General features: G+C 41.8%; 1 protein-coding gene across 2 annotated transcripts in view; it reads right to left on the bottom strand.

The window, feature by feature from the left end:
- The window catches only part of UBTD2 (ubiquitin domain containing 2), a 61,721-nt gene extending 41,242 nt beyond the window's left edge, over window positions 1–20,479 (bottom strand). The window contains exon 1 of one of the 2 annotated variants that reach the window (XM_087429415.1): window positions 20,101–20,479. In XM_087429415.1, coding sequence (XP_087285541.1) covers window positions 20,101–20,170 — 70 coding nt within the window. In that variant the 5' untranslated portion in view covers window positions 20,171–20,479. The remainder of the gene's footprint in view (window positions 1–20,100) is intronic. The other variant, XM_004428521.3, reaches the window with a different exon arrangement.
- Between the last annotated feature and the right edge of the window lie 1,975 nt (window positions 20,480–22,454).

Raw genomic sequence — 22,454 nt, 5'->3', positions numbered from 1 at the left:
GGTCAGTGGGACCATCAGAAGACACAACATTTATTAAGTTCACCAACTTACGTGAGCGCAGCTCGTGGTGCCCCAAAATAATTACAATAGCAATATCAAAGATCTCTGATCACAGATTACCAAAACAAATAATAATAATGGAAAAGTTTGAAATATTACAAGTACCAAAATGTGACAGAGACATGAAGTGAGCAAATGCCGTTGGAAAAATGGCGCCTATAGACTTGCTCAAGGCAAGGTTGCCACAAAACCTCAATTTGTAAAAAGATGCAATATCTGCGAAGCACAATAAAGCAAAGTGCAAGAAAACAAGGGACGCCTGTAGATCCCAAAGCTAGAACATCAGTAAACTCAAATTCCAGAAGTCATAACTGCTCTAGAAGCCGTAGCTACAATGACCCTAGAAAGCACTACACGTTTCTCTGACTATATGAACCTATTTTTTTTTTATTTATTTATTTTTTTTTAAAGATTTTATTTATTTTACTTTTTCCCCCCAAAGCCCCAGTGGATAGTTGTATGTCATAGCTGCACATCCTTCTAGTTGCTGTATGCGGGACTCGGCCTCAGGATGGACGGAGAAGTGGTGCCTCGATGCGCACCCGGGATCTGAACCCGGGCCACCAGCATTGCAGCGCGCGCACTTAACCACCAAGCCACAGGGCCGGCCCATATATGAACCTATTTTTGCTCTCATTTTATCTTTTATACATACAGCCATACACTCTGAGTCTGAAAGGATGTACACCAAAATGTTTATGTTAGCTGGTAGGATAAATGTGATTTACTTTTTCTAAAGTATGCTTTTTCATTTTCTAATTTTTTTTCACAAAAAGCTTTAAAAATGACCACAAATTAGTAAAAAAGGATTAGTCCTAAACAAGTTCTCATATAAAACAAGAGATTACGTATAATAATGAATATATATAGTATGTATACTGTGTATGTATATATGTTGCGTGTATATTTACTATGTTGTATATATAGTATATATAATGAACATATATGTGTGTGTGTGTGTGCTTGCATATAAATCAAAAGCTTTAATTATTCTCTTTTCTTACCTAGAAGGCAAAAGTTATCTTACAAGTGCTCCAGTCTAAACTTCTGACCAGGTATTGATTTAGTTTAGCAATGTTATAAGTAGCTTTTAGATTGTATCAGAAGTAAATGCAAAGATATCATTAATCAATAGTTTCCTATTCATTAAAATTGTATAGCATTTTTCCCCAAGATTTTACTATGAAAATAACTTGCCAACGTGTTTTATACTTCCTATTTATTACTAAATCAGAACTATTTTTCAGTGGAAGGTGAATTTTATTCTACACCTTAATTTTCTTTAATCTCCCTCAATGTTTCATCTGAAAACTTTCTCCTCCCTCTCTGATAAATAGTGAAACTTCCTACCCATAAGATTTTTAGTATTCATCCTTGACCCAAACTGAAACACCTACCTTTACCATTGAAATGTAAGTTCTGTCCCTGTTTATTATTTTCTTAAAATGCTTAAGGATCATCTGTTACAGAAAAAAGCTATTTTTTTCAGTCATTTGCTCACACTATGCAGTTATATTGTAATCTGTAGTCAGCACATTTAGTGTTGGTACATAGAAAACAAAAGTGCAAACACACAGAAGAACCCGTTTTCTACCTCATGATTGATCCAACGCAAAAGGACAGTCTCCTTCTTGCTTTCAAGAGTAGTACATTTCATTCAATAACAGATAAGCAATTCTCCCTATTCTCAGAGCTCTTGTTACAGCTTAAGTGTCTTATTCAATGCTCATTCCAGAAGTATTGATATCATTTTATTATTTCTGAAGTTCCTTTTCACTACATCCTACTTGTTCTATGTAGTGGCACATCTCGATTTCTCACTTCAAAATTATGAGAATTTAAAGGGCAGGGCCAGCCCCGTGGCTTAGCGGTTAAGTGCGCGAGGTCCGCTGCTGGCGGCCCGGGTTCGGATCCCGGGCGCGCACCGACGCACCGCTTCTCCCGCCATGCTGAGGCCGTGTCCCACATACAGCAACTAGAAGGATGTGCAGCTATGACATACAACTATCTACTGGGGCTTTGGGGGAAAAATAAATAAATTAAAAAAAATAAAATAAAATAAAGGGCATAAAAACTACTGTCAGTCATTTAGGAAGAGAGAAGTATCTGTGACATGAAGCAACCATCACAAACCCAGAGCAGCAAAAACCAAATTCACAGAAGGGTTTGTTCAACAGGTCCTGTGTGTTAATTTGTGGCAACACAATAATGATCAAAGGCCCAAAAGCTTTTAAATCACCATCAAGTTAAAACTATTATTTCCAAGGTAACTGAAGTCCAAGGCAGAAATTTATTGGTGACTGCCAGAAAAAGCACAAGCTATGATAATAAAACTATATTATGGGACCACGATAGGTTTCCCCACTCCCCCACTTCTGAGTGAGACACTCCAGGAGATGGATGGTCTCTGCTCCTTTTATCAGCTCTAAAACCAGGAGGTGGTTCCAAAAGTCCATATGCTGATACTATAAGTACGGACACTCATTCACTTCTGGGTTCCAACCCCTACCCTTTAACTGCTGGATATACCAATAAGAGAGAACTTTCATGTCATCTCCTTCAACTCACCCCTTGAGACAATCACCACTGTATGATATGAGGCAGACAGATTTTCTAATGCTCAACTAAGGGTGATTTAAGAGCACAAGCCTGGAAACACTTTATTAAGGTTTCTCCAGACTAGACAAAGCCGCCTTTCCTTGCACTTTAAGGACCTCAAGGAAACTTGTTTTCCCACACAGTTCAACTGGTAAATTCAAGTCAACCTTGAATAAACTGAGTTTTTAGCTAAAAACATTCAGTCTAGGGGCCGGCCCGTGGTGTAGCGGTTAAGTGCGCACGCTCCGCTGCTGGTAGCCCGGGTTTGGACCCGGGCGCGCACCGCTGCACCGCTTATCAGGCCATGCTGTGGCAGCATCCCATATAAAGTGGAGGAAGGTGGGCACAGACGTTAGCCCAGAGCCAGTCTGCCTCAGCAAAAAAGAGGAGGATTGGCGTGGATGTTAGCTCAGGGTTGATCTTCCTCACCAAAAAAAAAAAAGAAATTCAGTCTAGGATAGGCAGCAGAGGTAACGATGAAAAAGAAGATAACCAAGTAAAGGGGCACAAAGATGATGAGCAAGATTATCACTTTTTTCCATTTGATCTGGTTAGATAATTAAGATCTTAGTTCAAAATTTCTATCGTGTGGGGGCCGGCCTGGTGGCGTAGTGGTTAACTTTGCACGCTCGGCTTCAGAAGCTGGGGGTTCGCAGGTTCAGATCCTGGGCACCAGCGCACTGCTTGTCAGGCCATGCTGTGGTGGCGTCCAATATAAAGTAGAGGAAGATGGGCACCAATGTTAGCGCAGGGCCAGTCTTCCTCAGCAAAAAGAGGAGGACTGGCAACAGATGTTGGCTCAGGGATGAGCCTCCTCACAAAAAAAAAAAAAAAAAAAAAAGTATCTTGCGAAATGCAATACAATTTGTTGACTAAGATCAAAGACAACTACCCACCTCATTTTTCACTGTTGCCATCTCCATTTTGGCATATGAGTTTAAGAGTCCTTAAGAATCACATTCCACTAACTTCCATTCAACTGTGTTTACCGCCACAAAGGAAAACACACACCTTTCTGCTGCAAGGAAAGAAAAGTCCACTAAAAACCCTCACCATCTGTGAAGAGAGTACTGAATTACAACACAGAAGACAGAGCTTACAGTTTAGGCTACTCTTTGTATTCCTTATTCAGATCAAAACTTCTCTGTGCCTCAGTTTCCTGCCCTGTAAAATGGCAATATTAACGTCAGCCTTCTGTAAAGTCAAGGGTCCTTGCAAGAATCAAGAAAATGTGAAGATTTTTTAAAAACCAAAAATTATAACAAAGAATGTATCGCAATCATGGTTCTCACACATTTGTTAATTATACCTGTGAACCTTAAATGACTGAAAAGCCATTACTTTACTGACTTCAAAAAGATCCACTCATTCAACAAATATTTATTACGTACCTATTACTTACACTGTGCTAGGCTCTGTTGAGATATTTAAATACAAGTTCACATATGTCACACAGGTATACTCAATGTGTGTTGGGCAAATAAGTCAGGAAGGGAGATTTCAATAGGTAAAAATAGGACAAAAAGTGTTAAATATATTTGCATTATTAAATATCTCATAATGTAAGGCATGTGTTACGAAGTTATCCATATATGTTAGAGTTATATTTGCATAATTGAATAATAAATTTATCCCCCAAAACACAATGCTCTTTATAGTTTTTATATGGAAGAATGTGGCTTAGAAGATAAATAAAGGGAAGACAGTTCTGACCCTCAAAGTGAAATTAGTCTTTTTTTTTTTTTTTAGAAGTTGATGTAATGATTTATTCATTGTGCATGAAATTAGTCTTTAGTAAAGTACTTCAGAGATCAGTTCTATCCTACAACTTGTCCCCAGACTTTGCCCCCCTCCAACATCCCCCAAAATGTCTGTTTACCAAGAAAAAACCCTAAATTCAGAGATTCTTACAGGGTGTCTTCATTACTCCTGTTACTATAATACTATATAGGCCTCATGTGATACCTGGATTTCTGCTGCATTCAGTGCAAGCACAGAATCAGCTCAAGGGCAGCCTAACGTAACTCCACTGGGCTGGGTGGGCTATAAATATAATTAACTCTCCTTTCAAATGCAAAGCAATTCAAATCACCACTAGGTCTGCTAAGGATTACAGAATAAAATGAAACACAAATAAACACAAAATAAGTAGAGAGACCTTAACAAGCAGATTAGATCACTGCCTCCCTTTATCAAATGGGCCAATAAGAATCTACCCCAGAGTTAAGTATTGTGCAGAAAGTCTCTAAAGATAATGGGCTTTTTGTACAACTAAGGAACTAGTAATAAAATAATTTCACCCAAAAACCAAATGAAATAATTAAAGCCAAGGAGTAAACTTTTCATTCTCCAAGTGATAAAATAGTCATAATTATCCATTCATTATTTCACTTATTTATTCAATCAGCAACTATTTAATACCTATATACCAGAACTATACCAGATATTAAGGATACAGGAAAGAAGAAATCAGATAAGGCCCCTGACTTCACAGAGCTTACAATATTGTGGGGAAATACAGGAAATAAACAAGTAAACAAATAATTTCTAAAAGCAATTTAAAAAAATAAAACATGCTATTTTTAAGAACTGTAACGAAAAGCACCACAGAGCAAATATTTACATTCCAAGTGAAGGGAACAGGGCAAAGGCCCTGAAAGGGGAAGAGGCTAAGTCTTATTCATCAGATGCAAAGATCTTCCATTGACCTCCCTTCTGTGTTTCATCTCAATCTAGCCCATTCTTCATAAGCAACAGTCAGACTAACAAACACGACAGACAACAGACCTCACCTACCACGTCCTCTTTAGCATCTCATCTGATTTTGGCTCCTCCATCATAAGCCACAATCAAACCTTTCAAATGCAAGATCTCAGCTATGAACCCCTTGTCCATGAAACACTTCTGTCTGAACTTCCAAAGGTTAAACATAATACAAGTTTGCCCCAGTTGTAGGCAAAGAGGTGGAATATATTATGCCCAAGGAGAAAGGAGAAAAGTGAAGCCGTGTCAGAGGCAGGGAGAAGAATAGGCTGAACAGTGCCAAGGTGCACTTCCAGCTTCAAACGGGCTGAGAGGTCAAGCTCACATCCCAAACAATGAAACACCTTCACTTACAGAGTACATTATGCAGCCAAAAACTGCTCTGGAAGAGAAAGACCACCTGAGGGCTTGTTCCCCACTCCTTTTAATTCCCAGCAAAGGCAATCATGGCGGGGGGTGGGAGGTGGGGGTGGGGTAAACAAACTTCTGTAAGCAGACTGCAGTTAGTGGTATAGCTACAATACGCACCACCTTCGCTATTTTTAATGTTATATCTTTCCTTTGTTTGCTCTTAAAGTTTTCTTAGCATTAAAATTAATTTGGGTAGCATTTTATTTCTCTAAATTGTGTAAACTTCTTAATTAATATAGTACTATTCTTTCAGTAATTCTGTAAAACTCCAAATATCTAAAACAATGCCCAACACAGTACACCTATCCTAAGAGTAGAGAAAAATTGATTGAAATTATGTGTTAGGTAAAGATTTTTCCTAGGATATAGTCATATGATTTTTAAAACTGGTCCCAAAGAACTCAAGAGAACAAAACAAACACTTACTCCAGAGTTCCACCAATATAATTCAAATTATATTGTAAAATATATTTTTGCTATTTTTAAGAACCATAATAAAAAGTACGACACTTTTAAATTTCAAACATAAAGACCATCATGAAACATGTTAGCTTATGCTGCTGGGTCAAAGTGATCATGGAGACACCGGAATGAAGCTTCTCTTGCCATGTCTATGCATACATGAAACTTAGGGAACGTCTTATAAACGTGTCACTGATTGGAAAAACCACAGCTCTGCATGGTGTCCTCTGTTAATACAGCACATACGTGTCCACTCATGTAACACTGTACAGTGAACGCTAATACAGTACATGGAGGTCTGGGCTCCATTCAATCTCACAGCAAGCTCAGACGCATCTGCTCAGTATATGCTCTCATCATAACAAGTAACAAACAATGCTTAGTGAAAATATAACATAAGCCATAATACTGCATGACATAATGTTAGTGTTTACCTTAAGTTTTGAGTACAGCTGATAGTGTCAGTGATTCAAACTTAAAAAAAAATCTCCTACAGAAGTTTATGAGACTTTCAATCAATTATTTTTATTTTTTAATGACTGTGTACAATCAAAATAAAAGGAAATCAAATGCTGAGGCTGGTATGTTAGTGTTCAGTGTAAGATACACCTAAACAGGAAGATTCAATCAAGTCTGTCAAAGACTGACGAAGTTTGAGTCTACTGATCTCATCCAATGTGCTCATTTCATAGATGAGAAAAAACTCAGAAACCAGGAAGTCAAGTGACTTATTTAAGGTCATAAATATAGAGAGACTGAGGTGGAACTAGAACCCAAGGGTTCTGACTCCCAGATCTTTTCATTACACTATATGGTCCTATTTAACAAAGTTCTTGTTCTAGAATTAAGCAAGGCTTCTATTAGGGGAATATTACTGTCTCCCTAAGGCCACTATAAAGTCAAAGATGTGTTTCACACAATTGTTAATTGAGCCTCAAGTATTATGACAGAACTGAAGTCTCTGTCCCAGGTCCAACGCAGCTTACGTTCCAAGAAGATAAGGAATGCACAAAAATAACCATGATAGAAGATTTTTGTAAAAATGGGAGAAGGGGATGTAGATGAAAGGGCACAAACTTTCAGTTATTTGAAGCCTAAGTTCTGAGGATATAACATATAGCACAGTGACAGTAGTTAATAATACAGTATTGTATACTTGAAGGTTGATGAGTAGGTCTTACCAATTCTCACCACACATACACAAAAAATTAACTATGTGAGGTAACGGATGTATTAATTATCTTGATTTTGGCAACAGTTCCATGATGTATATGTATATCAAATCATGATGCCGTACCCTTTAAATACATACAATTATACTTGGCAATTATTCCTCAAGAAAGTTAGGGGGAAAAAAACAGAAGGGGAATAAGTACTACAAGAATAGTACTATGGAAGTTCAGAGGATGGCAGCATTATTTCTGGGTGGGAAAATGAAAAGGCTCAGACTTACTCAGTAATGAAAGATCATCCCCGTGTTGGAAGTTAGCAGAAAATAACCGGGAAAAGTTTGGATTTTGGATCCACTATAGCCTAGGAAATAGTTAAAGAATCATATTCTATTAGAATTAGATCTACTCAATTTCCAGTTTGAAGAAAATACGGAGGCCAGAGGAATACACTAAATGACACCACAGGGGAACAATGAGACAAATCCAGAATGTGGTATGTTTTATAAGCTCTTCAAAAAGTCAACGTCAAAGGGAAGAAAAGGGGAGGGGCTGTTCTAGATTTAAAAAGGTTAGGTGACAAACATAATGTCTAATGCTGAATGAGTCCTATTTTGGGGGAAAAAAGCTATAAAAGACATTTTTTGGGACAATTGGGGGATTCTGATGATGGACTAGATCTTAGGGAATAATAGTTAATCTTCTTAGGAATGATAATGGTATTGTTGTTACGTAGGAGAACAACTTTATTTTTTAAAAGACGCATGTTGAAGTGTCATGATGTCCACTCACTTTCAAACAGTTAAACAAACGTGTGTGTGTTTATACACACTACACACACACACATTTGTTTAATCTAGGTGATGGGTATTCAAGTATTGAAAATTGTCGTTAAAAATGTTTAAAGGGGCTGGCCCAGTGGCGTTGTGGTTGCGTTTGCGCACTCTGCTTTGGTGGCCTGGGGTTTGCAGGTTCAGATCCTGGGCGCGGACCTACACAATGCCTGTCAAGGCCACGCTGTGGCAGCATCCCACATACAAAAAAAAATAGAGGAGGGGGGCTGGCCCGGTGGCACAAGCGGTTAAGTGCGTGCACTCTGCCACGGAGGCCCGGAGTTTCCCAGTTTGGATCCCGGGCGTGCATTGACACACTGCTTGGCGAGCCATGCTGTGGCGGCATCCCATATAAAGTGGAGGAAGATGGGCACGGATGTTAGCCCAGGGCCAGTCTTCCTCAGCCAAAAAAAAAAAAACAGGAGGATTGGCAGATGTTAGCACAGGGCTGATCTCCTCACAAAAAAATTAAAAAAATAAAAAAATATAGAGAGAGAGGAAGAATGGCACAGATGTTAGCTCAGGGACAATCTTCCTCAAGCAAAAAGAGGTAGACTGGCAACAGATTTAGCTCAGGGCCAATCTTCCTCATACACACAAAAAACATCTATAAAAAGAAATACATATAATCTTGATAAAGATGATCTACTCCATTCTCTTTTTTCAACAATGGAAGAAACCGAGCCAAAGTATCACAGGCCTCTTCACAATAGAGATTAAAACTCAGGCAGGTCTGCAGAATCTTATTCCATATACCAAAAAACTGGGACCCAAGAATAAAGACTGATCTGGGACAAACACATAAGTGTATATGTAAAAAAGTTAAACATATTTCTTATGCTTAATATGTAACAATACCATTAAAATTACAAACGAATAAAAACCTGTTAAAGACTATAATAACCTAGTACATCAGCATTTTGCATAAAATAACCTCAGAATGCAGCATTAAATGGGAATTAGTTTAATTGCTAGATGCACAAAACAAACAAACAAAAATTTTTAAACCACTTAACTGGCATCACCTATAATACTGTCTCACAACTTGGTCTACTGATTATAGCAATTATGCCTTCCAAAACCTGACAACAGGTAATAACTTCACATTTCACCTTATCTCCTGCACGAGCTTCTTGCCAATTCCCAAAAATGCCATGTTTTTTCATATTTCTATGCAAGTAATTTCCTCTGCATACAGAATACCCGTCTGCCCTTTCTTTATCTACTGCCTTTCAAGAGTAACTTCTTATACCACATCTTCAGTGAAGCTTTCTGACTCTGCTCCCCACCACTCCTTAAACTTTTGTAATACTTTTTTCATTGCTTTGCAGACTTAAAATTCTTCCTATTTATTTATTTATTTTTTTTTTTAAAGATTTTATTTATTTATTTTTCCCCCAAAGCCCCAGTACATAGTTGTCTGTCATAGCTGCACATCCTTCTAGTTGCTGTATGTGGGATGCGGCCTCAGCATGGCTGGAGGAGTGGTGCCTCGGTGCGCACCCGGGATCCGAACCCGGGCCGCCGGCAGCGGAGAGCACGCACTTAACCGCTAAGCCACGGGGCCGGCCCCCAAATTCTTCCTATTTAACTGTAGCATTCCTCCATTAGACCATAGCTACCTGATATCACAGAGCAGGCTTTATATATATCTCTATTTATAGTTAGCTTCAAGCACTGGGAGTTAGAAATAATGGAAACTGGCTATTTTTAAAAGTTTCAGGAAGAAGCATCTTAACTCACCTAAAAAATAAAGTGCCCTGAGCTGAAAGCGATAGTTTATCACAAAGCAGATTCACAACTAAATGACCTGGACTATTTTTCACTCTGTCCCTTTGATACTCTTGTCACATAGCCCACCAGCATGGAAACTATCTGAACCGACGCAAAGAAGCAGTCTGACCTTGCTTATACCTATGAGACAATTATAACAAATGCAAAAACTTATCGTTTCCTGTGAGGGTAAGAACTTAATCAGAAAAGCCCAAAAGTCACTAATTCATTTCTTTTTTTTTTGTGAGAAAGATCAGCCCTGAGCTAACATCCATGCTAATCCTCCTCTTTTTGCTGAGGAAGACCGGCTCTGAGCTAACGTCTATTGCCAATCCTCCTCCTTTTTTTTCCCCCCAAAGCCCCAGTAGATAGTGTATGTCATAGTTGCACATCCTGCTAATTGCTGTATGTGGGACACGGCCTCAGCATGGCCAGACAAGCCGTGCGTTGGTGTGTGCCCAGGATCCCAACCCAGGCTGCCAGTAACGGAGCACGCGCACTTAACCGCTAAGCCACGGGGCCAGCCCACTAATTCATTTCTTGTCAAGTCTTGAGCAAACGTAAATCATTAAGACCTCATACTCAAGTAAAATTCATTTAAAATAACTTTCAGGGGGCCAGCCTGGTGGCGCAAGCTGTTAAGTGCACGCACTCCACTGCAGCAGCCCAGGGTTCTCTGGTTCGGATCCTGAGCGCGCACCGACGCACCGCTTGTCAAGCCATGCTGTGGCGGCGTCCCATATAAAGTGGAGGAAGATGGGCACAGATGTTCGCTCAGGGCCAGTCTTCCTCAGCAAAAAAAAAAAAAAAAAAAAGAGGAGGATTGGCAGATGTTAGCACAAGGCTGATCTCCTCACAAAAAAAATAATAACTTTCACATGTAAATATTGCTCTTTTTCACAAACATCTAACTTCAAGAGAAATTTCATTTCTGAAAAGAGAGCTATAATGGAAACTTCTAAAAGTTTTACTGCAAACATGCAAAAATAAGGCATTACAACACCCAATGTATACTCAGCAATATTTAACTTCTTAGCTCAACATATGGAATATATTCAAAAACAAACTTGATTCTTGCTGACTGCAAGTCACAGCAGCTGACGCAAGACGAATACATGCTGATTGTTCTGGGCCAACACACATGCATCATTTAAGTACATATGCGTTAGTAAAGTCTCAACCTACGGTCCTTGAACTACCAAGAATCATGAGGAGCTTGCTGGTGGCCTAGTACTGCCCGATAAGCAGAAGCAGAAAGCTGGGTAGGGATGGTGAGGGGTGGCGGGAAGAATCAGATGCAGTGGTCCACCAAATGAAGATAAACCATTCAGGTGGTCTGCAGTAAGGAAAAATGAGAGAATCACTAAATCAGCAAATTGATCATCATGTCCAATTAATATGATCACGCTGCTTACCAAAATCAACCTAATGCTTTCCTGCAACAAGAATGTGTTTTCATCAAAAGCCACAAGAGAGATAACTAATTCATTAACATAAAGGCAAGGGGGGCCGGCCCCGTGGCTTAGCGGTTAAGTGCGCGTGCTCCGCTGCTGGCGGCCCGGGGTTTGGATCCCGGGTGCGCACCGACGCACCACCTCTCCGGCCATGCTGAGGCCGGGTCCCACATACAGCAACTAGAAGGATGTGCAGCTATGACGTACAACTATCTACTGGGCTTTGGGGGAAAAAAATAAATAAAATTATAAAACATAAAGGCAAGGGTTCCTTATTACTAGTAATTAACACTCAAAACTCATTCTCATTAGAAGACTCACCTGGGTACAGTACCACTAGCAAGGTGCTGCCAAAGCTTTGCATTTAAAGTAAGAAAATCAGATTTAAAAATAAAATCCATGTATTAAAATTTCTCCAGAAAAGAGTGATGTTATAGACCAAGGTTACGAAAAAGCAGAGGAATGAAGATTCCTTCATTTCTAATGGCTTAAAGCTTCTGTCCATAGTATATAACACTGGCAACTGATTCCTAAATAAAATCAGAGATTAAAAAAACAGCCCACCTAATATCCACAGTGAGAATCTTCTTTAAAAATGCCTTTCCAAGATAATCTTGACTGGGAAAAAATTTCAACCCTTTATTCAGTAGAAAATTGAAAACAGAGTGGGACTAGCCCAATGGAAGGTAGCTGACTAGGCAAGGGCTACAACAACTCACGTCAATTTTTAATGTAAATTCGAGTGCTTAAATCTCTTCCCAAAGAGGATTCAGCTTTCCCCATATCCCAGCATTTTCCAACTGTAGCTTCCCTGACCTAAATTTAGTTCTCATACCTACCAGACCTACCCACACAGAGTACCACTGTATTTCCAACCTACACCTACTTGCAGCCTATTTTTCTTTTGGTCCTCTCCCAACTCCACTCCTCCTAGTAAAATCAGCCAGCCTCTGCTTTACATCAAGTAAATGCCTCCTATTTCACAGGATGTCTCCCTCCAATTGGTATGAAATTTTATGCATCCCTCTCATAAAGCCCCAGAGCTCACCAACCGAGAAAATATGAAAGATTTGTACTTTGACTGTCACACTAGGAGGAGTCCAAATCTTCAGTCCTCCTCATGCTCAATTCTGTTTCATTTTTTATTACAGGTATAGCCCTAAGAGCAGAAGCATAAGAAAATTCAATAAACAACCTAGTTAGATGACGTGTAGAAGTAATATATGGGACACTCAACATACACAGGGAAGAGAGATGCATGATATTCTTGGTGAAGAAAGTAACCAATGTCTTGTAGAGAAGGTGTTTGTTCTGAAGTACACCAACCTCAAAAGGGCTGTCGGTATATTCTGGGGTTGAATGCCCAAGCAGTCTATCTTGTGTTACGATATGAAGAACTATAGCTAGAATTTCTGCAAAAACCACACTAGAATGAAAAGTTAACAAACCAAATTATTTTCTGAAATTATAAGAGTCTGCTTGAGGCCGACCCAGCAGCATAGTGGTTAAGTTCGCGTTCTCCGCTTCAGCGGCCGGGAGTTCACAGGTTCAGATCCTGGGCGCAGACATACACACTGCTTATCAAGCCATACTGTGGCAGCATCCCATATACAAAATAGAGGAAGACTGGCATAGAAGTTAGCTCAGGGCCAATCTTCCTCAGCAAAAAAAGAGGAAGATCAGCAATGGATGTTAGCTCATGGTCAATCTCCCTCACCAAAAAAAAAAAAAAAAGAATGGTCTGTTCAAATACAATCAGATCAGTTTCACAGGCAGACCTGTCTTTTTGTTTCCCAATAATACAACAAAATTTGGTACGCTAAGCACCTAATAGAGTCAGGCCTTGAGAGGTGCCTGAAAGGTGATTTCTCATTTCTCTACCTTCTGTGAGGTTTTCATGACTCAATTCTTAGTACTTTCCTCTTTTCAGCTACTTGTAGCAGTCATTCACTTTTACACCTTCAGTCAACCTCTCCCAGCTGACTTCAAAATCCACATTCATAATCCTGAACATCTAGGAGTTCCAAAACTAAACTTCTGCACCATCCTAAATGATGTTTCAACTTAAAAATTCTCTGTCAACTAAACCTTAACATACTGAAAGGTGAATGGCTTTCCCCAAATAGCTCTTATTCCCCAAAACCCGCCAAGCCACCTCAATACTCCTGATCACCCAAGTTCACAGATTCTTTTCTTTTCTATATCCCTACATCCAGTAAACCACCAACTCATGTCATTTTTTCCCTAACGGGTTCCTCGCTTTAGTCTCTTCCCACTGGAAGCAATCCTCTAACAGTGCTTCTCAGACTTTACTGTGCATAGGAATCATGTGAGAAACTTGTTAAAATGCAGATTCTGACTTATTAGGTCAGGGCTAAGGCCTGAGATTCTGTATTTCTGACATGCTCCCAGGTGATGCCAATGTTGCTGGTGGAGGGACCACACCCTGGAACAGCTGAGATCACTTTGTTTTGCTTTATTCCCTTGGCACTTGCACAGTTTATCCTATGGTATTTTAATCTGTTTATATAGCGTTTTATAGTTGTCTCATGTGTGCATATTCTATTATGCTTTCCTAAAAAATAATTCTGACATACTCAAGAAATAGGATCACGAGTCATTTTTTTGGAACAACTGCAACCAATACAACATTGCACATATTGTGGGTACTCAATGCTCGTTGATTGTAAAATGCTTCCCCAGAAAATACAACAATCATGTCTTGATTAAGAAATTGAAGTGGGTTTATGGATTACCTTTGTCAACTTTTCAAAAACCATTTCATTGCTAATCAACCTTTTCACCAGATTAGACACAGGAAATAACTTAAAACAGCGTTCTATCCATAGTTAAGAAAGCACGTTAGTTATAAGATTTGTGAATTATTGGTTACAGATTTATTCTTTCTACATCAGTGAAGGATTAAATATATATTTTAAACTGAAACTAGACACACAGACAACAAAAGGAAAAATAGATAAATTGAACTTCATAAAAATTAAAAACTGTGCATGAAAGGATACCATCAAGAGAGTGAAAAGACAACTTACAGAACGGAAGAAAATATTTGCAAATCAGGGCCGGCCCCATGGCGTAGCAGTTAAGAGCGCGTGCTTCGCTGCTGGTGGCCCGGGTTCAGAAACCGGGCGCGCACCGATGCACCACTTCTCAGGCCATGCTGTGGCGGCGTCCCACATAACGTGGAGGAAGATGGGCACAGATGTTAGCTCAGAGCCAGTCTTCCTCAGCAAAAAGAGGAGGATTGGCATGGATGTTAGCTCAGGGCTGATCTTCCTCACCAAAAACAAAAGTTTGCAAATCATATATCCAATAAGAGTTTAATATACAGAATCTATAAGGAACTCCTACAACTCAACAAAAAAACCCAAACAACTCAATTAAAAAATAGGCAAAGGACTAGAAGGATGTGCAGCTATGACACAACTATCTACTGGGGCTTTGGGGGGAAAAAAAAAAGGAGGAGGACTGGCAATAGATGTTAGCTCAGAGCCGGTCTTCCTCAGCAAAAAGAGGAGGATTAGCATGGATGTTAGCTCAAGGCTGATCTTCCTCACACACAAAAAAAATAATAAAGTCTATTAATAAAAAAAAAAAATAGGCAAAGGACTTAAATAAACATTTTTCCAAAGAAGATATACAAATGTCCAACAAGCACATTAAAAGATGCTCAACATCAATAGTCATTAGGGAAACACAAACCAAAACCACAATGAAATACCACTTCACACACACCAGAATGACTATAATTTAAAAAATGGGAAATCAGCGTTGGTGAGGATGTGGAGAAACTGGAACACTTGTACGTTGCTAGTAGGAAGGTGAAATGGTGCAGCCACTGTGGGAAAGTTGGGTAGTTCCTCAAAAAGGTAAACATAGAATTACCCAATGACCTAGCAATTCCACTCCCAGGTATATATCCCAAAGAATTAAAAACAGGGACTCAAACAGCTATTTGTACACCCAAGTTCACAGCTGCATTATTCACAATAGCCAAGAAGTAGAAATAACCCAAATGTCCATCAACAGATGTACAAACAAAATGTGGCATATACATACAATGCAATATTATTCAGCCATAAAAACGATGAAGTACTGATATTTGATCTAACAAGAGGAACCTGGAAGACATTACTCTACGTGAAATATACCACAAACAAAAGGATAAATATTGTATGAGTCTACTTATATGAAATATCTAGAATAGACAAATTCATAGAGACAAAACATAGATTAGAGATCACCAGGGGTTGGGAGGAGGGGGGAGCAGAGATATTGCTTAATGGATCCAGAGTTTCTGTTTGGAGTGATGAAAAATTTTGGAAATACACAGTGGTGACTGTTGCAGATTGTGAATGTAATTAATGCCACTGAATTGTACACTTAAAAATGGCAACTTTTGGGGCTAGCCCAGTGGTGTGGTGGTTAAGTTCACGCACTCCACTTCGGTGGCCCGGCGTTCGCAGGTTCGGATCCCGGGCACGGACTTACACACTGCTTATCAAGCCATGCTGTGGTAGGCATCCCACATGAAATAGAGGAAGATGGGCACAGATGTTAGCTCAGGGCTAATCTTCCTCACACACACACACAAAAAAGGCAACTTTTATATGTATTTTACTACTATTAAAAAAATGAAACTAGAACAAAAAACTAGCATTCTTTATTATACTCCTGAGTTCAAGTTCTGACTGCCATTTATAAGCTATGCCATGTTAAGCAAGTTATTTCATTTCCCCTGGCTTCAATCCATCTATAAAATAAGAGATATTATCTACCTCCCAGAGTTATTGAAGACTAAATGAGAGAACCTAATCACTTAGCCCAATACCTGTTACATAATAAATACTGGATAAATGGTAGCTGTTATTATTCAAAAACCATTGTTACTCATCAAGTAGGTGTCTTTAAGGGTGCTATAAATGGATATCCAAAAGAATTCCACGATATTCTCAAGACATTCTGAAATAAAGAATGTTCAGCATTCAGTTATCCTACTATAAACCTGGAAACTTGTGACCACCAGTCCTCTTGGGATATCACTGAATATATAGAATAAATGACACACCCAGAAAGTGAGAACCTATTTTGTACATCACTACGTACATTAAAGAGGTGAACAAAATAAGAAGCTAGTTGGCTGTCTTCAATTAATTTCATTTGGGGCCAGCCCAGTGGCGTAGTGGTTAAGCGCGTGTGCTCCACTGTGAAGGCCTGGGGTTCGGACCCCAGCTGTGCACCAACACACCGCTTGTCAAGCCATGCTGTGGCGGCGTCCCATATAAAGTGGAAGAAGATGGGCACGGATGTTAGCTCAGGGCCAGTCTTCCTCAGCAAAAAGAGGAGGACTGGCAACAGATGTTAGCTCGGGGCTAATTTTCCTTACAAAAAAAAAAAAATTAATTTCATTTTATTGTTTTTTTACCATGTTTCTTATTTTAAAAAATCATAAGAGATTCAATTTCTTAGCAAATACCATGGGTTTAAGCCTTGTCTAGAGGTCCTAAGTGCCAACTTCAGCATCACAATGTCATCATAATAAGGCAGAAAACCATACAGAATATGCTGTCTAAAAATGTCAAAACAACTGGAAATTCTAGGAACATAGAAGCCTGGAGAGAACTGTTAAATAATCTTGCATATTTCTATAACATACCTGTCTTGATTAAAATTAGTCATTAAAAAATGGTCAAAGTAGCTGAAACTCAAAAACTCAATTCTAAGCAAGGAATGCCAGAGGAAGATATTACAAAATATTCCAAAAACAATAGATAATACAAATCTTATAATGTGAATTAAGCCATTTCCATATTCCACAGTCTTTTGCAAAAATTTCCCAAATTCCTTCAAAGAAGTAATCCACTTAGTAAGGAAGTTTTTCTCAATATACACACAATTATTTGCATACATAAGCGACTTAGATCCAGAGGGAAAGGGAAAGTACAGTACCTCAAACGGCCTATAAAGGTTTAAAAAAAAAAAAGGTCATTTTAAGTAAGGCTGGCTGATATTCAGAAAAGGTCAAGCCATTCTAAAATGGTGATGTTTGCACAACATTGTGAATACAATTAAATCTGTCATGAAAACCTTAAATCCATCATGAGAAGCATCAAGAAAACTGTATTTTACTCCATGTTGATAAAAAAAAATTTTCATAACCCAGTATGTCCAGATTAAAACTCTAACCACCACATATTGTATTTTGAAAAGCAAAGGGCCTGTGCCAACACCCTTAGGAAAAATAGTCTTTCCCTTCCCAACAAAAACCTACCATAATAGGAACTATTTCACGTTAACCTGAAACACTCCCCTGAGCTAATTCCTTTAAACCACAATTAACTCTTAACTATCATGACAATAATGGAGAATAAAGGCTTCCATAATTCCAGAAATAATCCTTTTATCCCACACAGATCCATCCTCCACCCCAGTTACATCAGGGCCAAATAAAGAGGTTTGGTGAAGTTTCTTTTTTCTGAACTCTGGAAAAGTATAGCACAGCTTAAGGTCCACGGAACTCAGTTCTCAAAACACTGATATTATAGTTATCTAACTAGATGCCATTGGTAAAAAATTACCAAAAGCTAAGACTTCACACTTTTAAAAGCCCATGCGAATAATGCCTGGCTGGTCATAAACCACACTACCAAAAGGCTTAAATAAATTGGTTCAAATTCATTGCTGAGAGGAGATAAATGCTTATTAGAATTTGTAAATGACTGTGAAAAAATTTTAATTAAAACTAAACACCACCGGGCCGGCCCATGGCTTAGCGGTTGAGTGTGCGCACTCCACTACTGGCGGCCCGGTTCGGATCCCAGGCACGCACCAACGCACCACCGCTTGTCCAGCCATGCTGAGGCCGCGTCCCACGTACAGCAACTAGAAGGATGTGCAGCTATGACATGTAACTATCTACTGGGACTTTGGGGAGAGAAAGGAGGAGCACTGGCAATAGATGTTAGCTCAGAGTCGGTCTTCCTCAGCAAAAAGAGGAGGATTAGCATGGATGTTAGCTCAGGGCTGATCTTCCTCACAAAAAAAACAAAAAAACAAAAACTAAACACCATCTATAACAAGTACATACTAATATACCTCACTACCACTAATGATCACTTCTGTCGCAGGAAGAATCATTTTGACCCCCAACTTGACCTCAACCCAAAGCTGTTTTAAATCATGCCCTTTTTATCCTCCTGCTTTATTGTCACTAAGGATCTCACTGTTAATGTGCCACCACGTAATAATACTACGACTTGAAATGCACTATAAAGTAGCATTTTCATGGACGATTTTTTCAAGTCACACTTCACTGAGCTCTCAAACTGTCCAGGATTTAGTCATACAGGATGCCCACAGATTTTAACGGAGTGGTATGGCTAACTATCATGTAATTCAGCAGCCAAAAGTTGGATGTACATGGTTTTTGGACGGAGCTTAAGTGACAGGGCAAGCAACTGGTCTAAATGTTAGCATGTTAAGAAAAAGTTGTAAACCCTTTCACGACCAAACAATTTAGTTTAGGAACTTGTAAATACGCCCCACATAGTGAGACAGCTAACATAAGGTTGGAACAAAACCAACACTGTCATCTCCGCTATTGCTAGAAGCTGTTTCTTCTTTAAAACATTCTACCCTCCAACAAGCTATAGAACGGATTCAGCAAAAGGTCACTGAAGTTACGGCAGAATAATTTTATTATACTGCTATACAACACCAACTGAACTAAAATACCTCTCCTCAGCAAACTGCTATTTACAATCAAGCAGAAAGAAGCGCGTCCGGCGTCAGAAAACTTTTGAAGTACTGATCCTACTGGGGTAAGTCGGCCTCTTAGGTACTTTCACTTTTATTCTACATATCTGCCTTTACGTAAGAGGGATAGGAATCCGACTAGCCCACCCCGACGGCGGACTGGCCCAACACCCCCGTGCCGGAGCAGGAAGCCACGTTTTACTCGGGCAGACCGTCTCCCCACCCCTCCTTAAAATAATGCCTGCGGCCACTCGAGACTTCGCAGCCGAGCTCCAGGAACTCGCAGGTTTAAATGGCCAAACTGGAACCAACCAGGGCAGCTGTCATCTGAAACTCGGGAAAGCTGAGACCAGCCAACTCCGCCGAACGAGGAAGGGTGCGGAGATGTGGCGGGGCCCGTCGGAGGGAGCGCATCAGGCTCCCCGCCCCAGCCCCCCCGCTTCTCCGCAGCCCAGCGCCGCCATCCTGCCCCTGAATAATTAAACGGGCTGGAGAGGGAAGCAGGCGGCCAGAAAGGCAGTTTCTGGCCCGAGTTTCCCGAGCCGAGGCGGCGGGGTCGAGAGGCCGAGGGCGACACGCCCGGCGCGCGGGCGACTTTCCTCGGGGGCCGGGGAGAGCGGGCGGCGACCCCGCGTCGGCGGGGCGGCCGGAAGCGGGGCGCGGGGAGTGACGTGGCCGAGGGGATGACAAAGGGGCGCGGGGCCCCGGGCCCGCAGCCCGCCGGCCCGCAGGGGCCGGGACAGGTGGCCGGGCCTGGCCGGGAACAATGGGGGGCCGAAGCCGGCCCCCCCGGCGCTCACCTACCTCCTGTGCCCTCCGAGTTCTCGTTGAGGCTGCCCGAGGAGTCGTGCTGGGCGCCCACACACCCGCCCATGGGGGCCCCCGGCGCCTCGTCCGCCACCTCCGGCCGCTCGTCCGGGCCCGCCGCCGCCCCAGCCTCTTCAGGCGCCGCCGCCGCCGCCAAGCTCCGGACAGGCGCGCCACTCCGCTCGCCCGCCGCGGCCCAGCCTCCGCCCCCTCGCCGCTCCACCCACCGCCTTGGCTCGGCCCCTTCCTCCGCGCCCACTTCTACCTCAGCCCCCGGGCCGCCCGCCCGGCAGGCCTGGCCCGCGCGCCGCCCTCGCCTCCGCCTCGGCCCCGCCAGGCCGCGACTGGCCCATGCCGGGCGGGCCGCCGCGCTCCCTCGCCCCCCAGGGCCCGCACCCCCGCGTGCAGGAGAGCCCCGCGCCGGCGCCGCCCGTCAGCCAGGCCCCATCGGCCCCCGCCCCGCGGCGCCACCCTCCGCACCCGCGGCCTGGGCTCCGCGGGCCCGCCCGGAACCGCCGGGGAGGGCGGGGCCGCGGGAGGCGGCACGTCGATTGGCTGCGGGAGGGGCCGCGAGCGGAGGGGGAGGGGGAGGATGGACGCTCTGAGCCCGGGGAACGGAGTCGGAGGGGGACCGGTCCGGGGAAGGGGCAGGGAGAGGAGGCGAGGTGGAGGCAGAGGGGGAGAGGGAGCAGGAAACAAGGAACAAAAGTGAGAAAGGAGAAGTGGAAAGGGACAAAATCGAGTTTCTGACTCCTCCTCAGCCTTCAGCTTTCTCTCTGGTGGAAGCGGGTCGGAGGGGGGCACAGAGAGGTAGTAATGGAAAACTCGCTGGCTGGGCCGAGGCGGGTTCCCGAATAACTGGCAGAGGGCGGGTCCTGGCTGAAGGCTCAGGTCTCAGCCCTTTTTGGATTTGTGTAGTGTTCGGTGGGTTAGTACCCCGAGTGTGGGCTTCCCCTTGCCTGCCTCACGCCTATGCCCCCTAAAATCACTGCGCCCCATTATTAGACGTAGAGCTGGTCGTTGTGGTTGCAAGCTGGACTCAGATTACAGAGGCGAGGCATCCCGTGTAGGGAGAGATAAGCGCGGATCGTAGTTCAGGGGGCGTGGGTTTGTTTCATTTTCACTGGATTGATGATTCAGACACAATGCTGCTTTTCAAGACTCTCCCTTTAGGTGTCTTAAATCCTCTTTAGAACAAAGTGAAGTATAAATAAATAAAATATCCTGAACTATCTGCTCCATTTTTATATCAGACTTTCTCTTTTTAACATCCTGGGTCAGCTTTTGCATAGCATTAAAAAAAGTTTTGTTTTTGTGTGTGTGAGGAAGATTAGCCCTGAGCTAACATCTGATGCCAATCCTCCTCTTTTTGCTGAGGAAGACTGTCTCTGAGCTAACATCCATGCCCATCTTCCTCCACTTTATATGGGATGCTGCCACAGCATGGCTTGACAAGCGGTACTTTGGTGCGCCTGGGACCCGAACCCAAGAACCCCGGGCTGCTGCAGCAGAGTGGGCGCACTTAAGGGCTCGTGCCACCAGGCTGCCCCCCCCCCCCGCAAAATTTTTTGAGTGAAATACCTAAGAAAGAGACTCTCTGCAGTTTGGAATTTGCATTTAAATATATTTTCATACACTGCTGGTGGGAGTGTAAATTGGTTCAATCTTTTAGCAAAGCAATTTGGCAATGCAGATCAAGAGCCTTAAAAACCTTCATACCCTTTGACTTGGGATTATCACACAAGTAGGAATTTAGCTCACAGAAATAGTCCAAAATGCAAAGATTTAGGTCCTTGTATTCATTTGATAATCAGATAAAAATGAAGTTTCAACAGACAAACAAAACCCTATACTTACACGAAAGCACAGAAATGTCTTGTGAGAAATAGACGTTTGCTGTATTAAATTTATACTGCGAATTAGTGCTGTCCTGAGTAGTCAAGAACATTCAAGAGAGCTTGTATACAATTGATGTTTTCCTGGGTTTTCAGAAGTTGCTCTGAGATTCAGGCACTGTCACAAAGCCTTCTATCTGATCATTTCTCAGCTGAGTATTCACCTTGGCAAACAGACATCACTTCATCACTTCCCTGAAGGAGAGGAAGTGCATGCTGAATATCTTCAAAGGGATTGCTTTGTCCTGAATTTTGTTCTAGAAATTGCAGAAACCAAGTCTTCTATGATGTCTATTAAACAGATGGTAGGCACCCAAGTGATGAGTGCTTTCTGATGAGCACTGAGGAGTTGGCACTAGGAACAAGAGTAATCTCATCTGGAGATTCTCAGCTATGGATGTTCTCCATTCTGCTTTTATCTTAGAACAGAGGGCCGGCCCCATGGCTTAGCGGTTA

Source organism: Ceratotherium simum, chromosome 4, assembly GCF_057802395.1.
Source record: "Ceratotherium simum simum isolate JZ-2026a chromosome 4, ASM5780239v1, whole genome shotgun sequence".
NCBI classification, from domain to species: domain Eukaryota; kingdom Metazoa; phylum Chordata; class Mammalia; order Perissodactyla; family Rhinocerotidae; genus Ceratotherium; species Ceratotherium simum.
The sequence above is the reverse complement of the archived record's forward strand: the minus strand, read 5'-3'. Positions and strand labels throughout refer to the sequence as shown.